The sequence below is a fragment of the Arvicola amphibius genome, chromosome 2 (assembly GCF_903992535.2).
Source record: "Arvicola amphibius chromosome 2, mArvAmp1.2, whole genome shotgun sequence".
Taxonomy (NCBI): domain Eukaryota; kingdom Metazoa; phylum Chordata; class Mammalia; order Rodentia; family Cricetidae; genus Arvicola; species Arvicola amphibius.
In genome coordinates, this window is record NC_052048.2 from 78,617,424 (window position 1) to 78,625,779 (window position 8,356).

The 8,356-nt window shown below is 38.9% G+C and overlaps 2 gene segments (V, D, J or C); one reads left to right on the forward strand and one right to left on the reverse strand.

The window, feature by feature from the left end:
* The first annotated feature begins 1,590 nt into the window (after positions 1–1,590).
* Positions 1,591–2,248, forward strand: LOC119807233. The segment is given in 2 exon segments: positions 1,591–1,684; positions 1,815–2,248. Coding segments are annotated over 2 exon segments (483 nt in total).
* Positions 2,249–5,608: 3,360 nt separating this feature from the next.
* On the reverse strand, positions 5,609–7,638 carry LOC119807235. The segment is given in 3 exon segments: positions 5,609–5,727; positions 7,111–7,452; positions 7,561–7,638. Coding segments are annotated over 3 exon segments (510 nt in total).
* Positions 7,639–8,356: the final 718 nt, after the last annotated feature.

Genomic DNA, 8,356 nt, shown 5'->3' on the forward strand with positions numbered 1-8,356 from the left:
AATCTATGACCATATACATCAAAATACTGCTGCGTTTTATTTACAAGTCAATCAGTTTCTGACCATTCAGTCTCTCATAAGTCTATCATAACCTTACTCCTGCTTGATATTAACAGATTGTAGACCTCACTTGGGCTATGTAGACCTTCCTATGTTTGCCTCCAACATTCACTTTCTTATATGTTTTCTTCACCATGAAGCTTGTATTCTTGTGTACAAACCTTGAGATACATATCCTCTCAATATCTGGAAAAAATATGATGCCCACAGCATGTGCAAGCTATAAACCATTTTACATTTAAGGACATGAGGAATAATTGCTTAGAGCAACCTTGTATTCCTTAAAGACAATAATTTGTGACAAGGAGGAAGACTAGTCAGGTCCTATAATCTGAAGCCTCAAAAGAACCATGGGCATAGATATAATCCCAATGACATCTTGAAAGAGAATTCATATGCACACATGCAAGGGAAGAAATCTATGACCTTTTCTGGTCTTAAAGTAGTTCTGAAGTAGTTGACATGTGATAAATAAGTAAAATTTGACTGTTTACCTGAAAATATGTGTTAGTTCATGTCTATAAATAGTATTCTATTTCTCACGTGGGAATCTTTGTGGGCAAGGGACTGCATCACACTTTAGAGATATCAGTACCAATCGATACATCTACACATTATGCTCATTCCAAAGGCTCCATGAAAGTTTTTAAAATTGGGAAAAAATATTGTAAGTGGAATTTGCTGAGAGATATTTGCCTGCTAGTAACATAAGAAGTTATGCATGTAAATTCTCAGCAACATTACTAACAAATTTGAGTTGAACAGAGAGGACACCAAAATCATGTCAAAGTAGATGGGGGAAAGCCCATGAGGTTCAATTTTGCACCAAGAATTCCAGACAACTGAGTATAGTTGGGATCAGGATGGGTGCTTCTCCTTAGGAAAGAGCATACCAGTTTGTTACCCATAGCCCAATGACCAACTATGAAAACATACGTTCAAGTATCATTATATGAACTTAACAGCTAATATTTAGGAATAGTCATATATACAGATATATACATATATATGTATACAATAACAAAATAAGAAAAAATCATGAATTTTTAGTCATGAATTTTAAGGAAGTGAAGAAGAGTATAAGGGAGATTTGAATATAGGAGATATTTGAATGAAGGAAAAGATTAAGAAATGCCTTAACTAAAATATAATCTCACAAATATATAGAAAAAAGAATTAGCTGCATGGTCTATATATCATCTATTGCTAACTATGAAAAGACCCTTTGGAGTTTTTTGATTGTTTGTTTGTTTTCCAGACAGGGTTTCTCTGTAGCTTTACAGTGACAATTTTAAGTGTTTATGTGTTAGTATTCAAAATAAAATATAGTTTTTATACTGGTGCTGTTATTTATTGTCTAAAGAGGAGCACATTCCCTACAAAGAAACATGTGTTGGCTTTCTAATCTGAGACGTAAGAAGACCATGGGCCTTTAATAAGTCATCAACTTGGCCAGTTATATAAGTGTATTCACTTACTGCTGATTTGCATGTGTCCAGAGCATGCCTAGTGCCCTTCTTCATAATTTGGTTAGATCTGTGCTGGAGTCAGTCTCAGACTGGTCATAGCACAGACATGAAGGTCCCAACAAAGCTTCTTGTTTTGCAGCTGCTCTGGCTTATAGGTAACAAATTTAATTTTTTTAAAGAAATTTTCAAATAACTTTGAGTTTAGTCTGGTCAGTACTTTGTTGTGTCTGTAAAAGCTATCTGAAATTAATTGTGAAGAATTTTCTTTTTAATTTCCAATCTCAGGTGCCAGATGTGACATACAGATGACCCAGTCTCCAGCCTCCCTTTCTGCATCTCTGGGAGAAATTGTCACCATCACATGCCAGTCAAGTAAAAGCATTGGCTGGGCTTTAGCATGGTATCAGCAGAAACATGGAAAACCTCTTAAACTCCTGATCTATGATGGAAACAGCTTGGCAGATGGGGTCTCTTCTCGGTTCAGTGGCAGTAGATCTGACCAACAGTATTCTCTCAAGATCAATAGCCTGCAGACTGAAGATGTGGCAACTTATTTCTGTCAACAGGGTTATGAGTATCCTCCCACAGTGATACAAGCCATAACACAAACCCACAAGGAAGCAGAAGCATGTGGCATGGCTGTACCAGCTGTTCCTCCAGGTGGACAACCCATTGAAACTCTTTCTCTGGTGTTACAGTTTATTGAGCATAACTCATGATGAGTCATTTTATTTTGTTAGGTGAGGTTAACCAGTCCTGACTGCAATCTTTTATTCTTTTGCTTCATCTTCAGCACTACAGAGTAGGAAAGTATTTTCTGCCTTAACAGAGAACCCAGTTGTTCGTGTGATGAGTCTGAGTTGTACCTCCAGTTAGGACTCATACAGAAGAGAGAATGCTTCTGTGGACATTCCAGCACACATTCTTTATATACAGAAAACTAACTCTAAATGCCCATATTTAAAATATAGGGAAACATTTCTGAGAGAAAGGATTCTGTGTTTTCTCGCAAGAGCTGGACCATATGTGTCAGAGAAAGAGAAAGCTGATTACCCATAATCCATTGCTGTGTTTGAAATTCAAGCAGTGTGTGATGGAGGAGAGTTATCTGTCTATGTTACTTTCATAGGTTAATTAATAAAGAAACTGCCTTGGCCCTCTAAGAGACAGAAAATTAGGTAGGCAGAGTAAACAGTAAGTCGCCATAGTGAGTCGCCATGCTTCTCTCTGAGATGGACTTAGGTTAAGATCTCTCCTGGTAAGTGATCCACCTCGTGGTGCTGCACGGTGTAGAAGGAAGCAGTGGGGCTGCGTCCCGCCACCCGGCCACTGGCTAGCTTTACCCAAAATAATTACACGGAAATTGTATTCTTTTAAAACACTGCCTGGCCCATAGTTTCAGCCTCTTATTGGTTAATTCTCACATCTTCCTTTAACCCATATTTAGTAATCTGTGTAGCACCACGAGGTGTGGCTTACCAGGAGAGATCTTAACCTGCGTCCATCTCGGAGAGGAGCAGCATGGAGACTCACTATGGCGACTGAAGCGTCTCCCCACTCCTGCTACCCAGCATTCTGTTCTGTCTACTCCGCCTACCTAATTTTCTGTTCTCTTAAAGGGCCAAGACAGTTTTCTTTATTAATAATGAAAGTAACACATAGACACTCCTCCATCAGCACGGATTATTAAATATGGGTTAATCATGATGTGAGTAAGAGGCTGAAATTAATGGTCCAGGCAGTATTTAAAAGAATACAGTTTCCGCGTAATTATTTTGGGTAAAGCTAGCCGGGTGGTGGGACGCAGCCCGCCACTCAATCTACAAGTGTGTGTTTATGTTTTCACCTGCCTACAACATTTCACATAGGATTTTTCTGGCTTCTATGTCCAATGGTCTGCTTACAAGAATAAAATCGTATTGAACTAATCTAATATGACTTTTTCCCCACAGTATTAAATGAAAAATAGGCTTTACTTTGTGAAATCAAAGAATCTGAAGGACTGTCTTCAACATGCTTCTAAAAGTGATATTAATGATGTCTTGGTATTCCAGGGTATGCTTTTAGGAATGGTTCAAAACATCAAATCATCAAAAGTGATCTGTACTCCATTCCCTCTTTTTCTGTCTGTCTTACAGGTTCTTTATCAGAAATATCATTTATCTTGTGTGAATAAATATATTTTCCATCTATTAATGATGTCCTAGTTATCATCTGTTCATGTACAGTTCACAAAAATTAATTACTCTAGATTTATACAAATAAAATAAATGTGTCAGAAAATATAATACCATACTTATAGAATTTTCTTAGTTATTCCATCTAACAAATTTCTACATAAATTATAGACTGAGTTTATCACCTTTTGAAACTCCATAAATACTGATTGCATTACATTGAGTTCATGGATCTATTTGAAAAAATATATTTTTAAAATACATTTTAACAGCAAATATCCCCCAAGTATGTAGTATATTTTACATGATTTTCCTCAATTAAAAAGTATTAATGACCACTTTGGTCACATAAATCTCAGAGTTGCCACTTCATACCTAAAAGCCAGAGAATCAGCATACCTCACAAATTAAATGCAAACATTCATGTCCATGCTGTGTCTTCATCGTAAATGACACCTGAATGGGATGTTAACAGCTGATTCCAGAAGTACTCATGCATGTTGCAGTGCTATGAATACATGCAAATCATCAGGGATTGGAGGAGCTGGGCACAAACATCTTCAGTGTGTGTTTCAGTCTTCATGAGCTTCATAGTATTTTACAAGGTTTCTTGATTTTTTCTTTATTATATATAGACATCTTCTACCATTTCATTAAAAAAGTCCCAAAGAACTGAACCAGTAGAAATAAATCAACCAGAGAAGCTTATCATATTTTGTTCTCTGAACCAAATTTGTATTAGTTATTCTAGGGACTCATAACAAATTACCAACATTTTTTCTTTAAATTCCATGTGATCTCCTATAGTTCTATAAAGCATAATTAGAGAGTTAGGGGCAATGGGCAAAGATCAAGATGTGGGCAGTTGTCAAAAAGAAGATTAAAGGAGACTTTTCCCCATTGACTCTTGCAATACCTGTAGCTCTTACTTCTCTGTGGCCATATCACTCTATTGCTTCATGCTCACATGCATCCTTTATGGCCACATTCTTCCATTAGTCAGAATGCTTATGATTGCTTTCAGCACCCAATTGGAAAATTAGCCTCCATCAGATAAGTGCTAAAACAATGACATAACATTGAGGCAACAACCTAGTAAAATAAAGCTCTTTCTGTATGTACACTATATTATCACTTTCCCCCATTGTCAAATATTCCATTCCTCTTCTTTCATCCATCTATTCTTCCTTTTTCACTATTTGCCTCCATTACAACAATGACATTAAAATCTCTTTACTTCCTATTAGAATACACATCAGTGTGTAATGCCCAGAGGGCATCTGTGGGAGTCTAGTTATGGTATTACAGGAAGGCCCACTCTTTACCCAACATCATGCAGTAAAAGGAGTCACCAGATATGATTCTGAATAATCTGTACAACAGTACTCTCTACACAGAGTATTCACAGCCCATAAAAACTGTTGATGTGTTTAAAAGCCTTTCAATGTTTTTCAGATTTCATGCTTGTTTATGCTAGGTTTTGACCAAAGTATACAACGTATAATTTTGAATATGGAATAATTTACCTCCCTTTATTTTTTTACATTTGAAAGTCTATTGGTGTTTTAAATGGTCAAATGTTGGATCTCCTTTGGAAGGGGAAATAGAATAGTTTTTGAAGGTAGACTGTAGGTAGTTATGAATGGGAAAAGAAGGGTTCAGGTGTGGGTGAAGGATTGCATTAAAAGAGATGACTGGAAAGGGGGCATTTCTGGATAAGGTAGAAACTTAGTGCTGTGAAACTTCCAAGAACATGCAGGGTTGACATGGGCAAAGATTTCTAATCATAAGGGATATGGAACCTGAACTGGACATCTCCTTTAATAGGCAAGATTTATGGTGGATGGATTTGGACACCAACCCAGACACATAACCTACAAATTGTCTTGCCTACAAGATTTGCTAGAGTAATGGTGGCACAGATACTATTGGAATGGCCAATGAATGATTGGGCAAGCCTGAGACCAATGCCCTGAGGGGAAACCCATCCCTGACACTACCAGAAAGCCAGGACCCAGAGGCTAGAAAGCCCAGAGACATAGATTAGAATTAAAAGTGGCAAAAATTAAAATAAAATATCAACTTAAATATGATTAATGCTATTCTGCTATACCCTTTGATTGATGCCTAGCCCAATTGTCATCAGAGAGGTTTCATCAAGCAATTGATAGAAACAGATGAATTGATCACAGGCATGCATGAAGTGTAGCTCAGGAAATACTGAGTTTGTGGGAAAGGATGAATTATAGGAGCCAGAGGGGGTCAAGGATACCACAAGAAAAGCCAGAGAATCAACTAACCAGGGTTCATTGGGGTTCAAAGATACTGAACCAAATGACAGGGAATCTGACTGGTACTGACTTAGTCCCTCTGCATAGATGTTACAGTTGTGTAACTTGGTCTTCTTGTAAGACTCCAACAGTTGGAGAAAGGACTGTCTCTGACTCTTTTGCTGGCTTTTTTTTTTTTTTTTGGTTTTTCGAGACAGGGTTTCTCTGTAGCTTTGGAGCCTGTCCTGGAACTAGCTCTTGTAGACCAGGCTGGTCTCGAACTCACAGAGATCCGCCTGCCTCTGCCTCCCGAGTGCTGGGATTAAAGGCGTGCACCACTGCCGCCCGGCTTTTGCTGGCTTTTTTGACCTTATTCCTCACCCTGGTTTGCCTTGTCCAGTATTAGTACTAGGGTAGGTGCCCAGTCTTATTGCAATTTGATATGTCATGTTTGATTGCTATCCATGGGAGGTTTGCACTTTTCTGAATAGAAATAAAGGCAGCATGGATGGGCAAGGCAAAGGGGTAGGGGGTAATAGACTGGGAAGAGAGAAAGAAAGAGCTACTGTGGTCAGTACAAAATAATAATAGTAATAGTAATAATAATAAATAATTAAAATAAAAATAAAAACCTTTTTTATTTTTTGAGAATTTCATATATTCATATACTATTTATTGACCAAAGTATCCAATGTAGTTTTACAAGAATTTAATAGTTGGTCCTCCTCTATTTTTGTATAGTTTGAAAGCATCTGTTGATTTTCTCAGGGCCATGTATACATTTGCCTCATAGTGGAAACGGCTGATCCTTAACTCAGAAAGAATCCTCTGTTATTTCCCTCTTTTAAACTTTTTCCAGCCCGGCGGTGGTGGCGCATGCCTTTAATCCCAGCACTCGGGAGGCAGAGGCAGGCGGATCTCTGTGAGTTCGAGACCAGCCTGGTCTACAAGAGCTAGTTCCAGGACAGGCTCCATAAGCCACAGAGAAACCCTGTCTCGAAAAACCAAAAAAAAAAAAAAAAAAAAAAAAAAAAAAAAAAAAAAAATCACATGCCTTCTATATCTTCACAAAGTAATACTGTCCTAGCATCTCGAGATTCCAGAATGAACGGTTTAAGCAGACTTGACTCTCACTTCTGCTTACAACAGTAGTTTTTGTCATGACTTGTATCACTGTGGGAGGAGTACTGCTATGCTGTTGACAGTAATAAACTGCAACATCTTCAGGCTGCAGGCTGCTGATCTTAAGAGAATACTGTGTGCCAGATCCACTGCCACTGAACCTTGATGGGACCCCATTTGCCAAGCTGCTTGTACTATAGATCAGGAGCTTGGGAGATTTCCCTGGTTTCTGCTGATACCATGCCAACCAACCATTAATGTTTTGACTGGCCTGACATGTCATAGTGACAGTGTCTCCCAGAGACACAGACAGGGAGCCTGGAGACTGGGTCATCTGAATGTCACATCTGGCACCTGAAGTTGGAAAATTAAAAACAAATTTCCACACAATTAATTACATCAAGAGAACTTTCCTTGACACCAGGCATGACCAATCATACTAAACTGTATACATTTTCTTACCTGTAAGGTAGAGCAGCAGCAACCCCAGGAGATGAGTGACTGACCTCATGTCTGTGCTGTTACCTGTGTGAGGCTGACCCCTACACAGGGTGCAACCAGTTTATGAAGAAGTGTTCAGGACAGTGGGTTGTCCTCTGGGCACATGCAAATCAGCAATGGCTGGGTACAGTCACAGGACTGCCCAACTGATTCCTTATAGGCATATGTTCCTCTTACGTCTCAGATCAGAGAGGCAGTTACTGCCCTTCAAATCCCCCATGTACCCCACTTTTCTCTCCTTCAAATCCAAGATCTATTTTTTCGTAACTTTATTATTTTTTGCATATATCTATTTGTATATACGCAGATATCTCTAAATACAAGCTTGTAACACCCGATTATGTGTTACCCCCTCAGCACAGTTCGTGCGCCACTGTACCTTACACAAGTTGGACAAGGGCCTGGAGATTGAAAGAACACACAAAGAGACCTGGGTCATTCGAAAGGAGATCAGCCGAATGCCTTTTATTTAACCTTGGGGAAAATATTATATATCCCACTGCTGCCCAAGGAATTCCACCCAGGCAGGTGGGAAATTACTAAATCTAACTGCTGCACAAGGACTTCCGCCCAGGCAGGTGGGAAATTACCATACCAACAATAGAGTCAACAATGCCCTACAGCTAATCACCAGGCAGGGCAGAGGGAGCACAGGAACAAACAGGATGCTTAGTCATCTGACCAGAAACTGTCCTCAAGATGAGCCCCAGGGACAAGGGCAGACCCTGGCCCTACACAAGCTGTGAAATTCTTATAA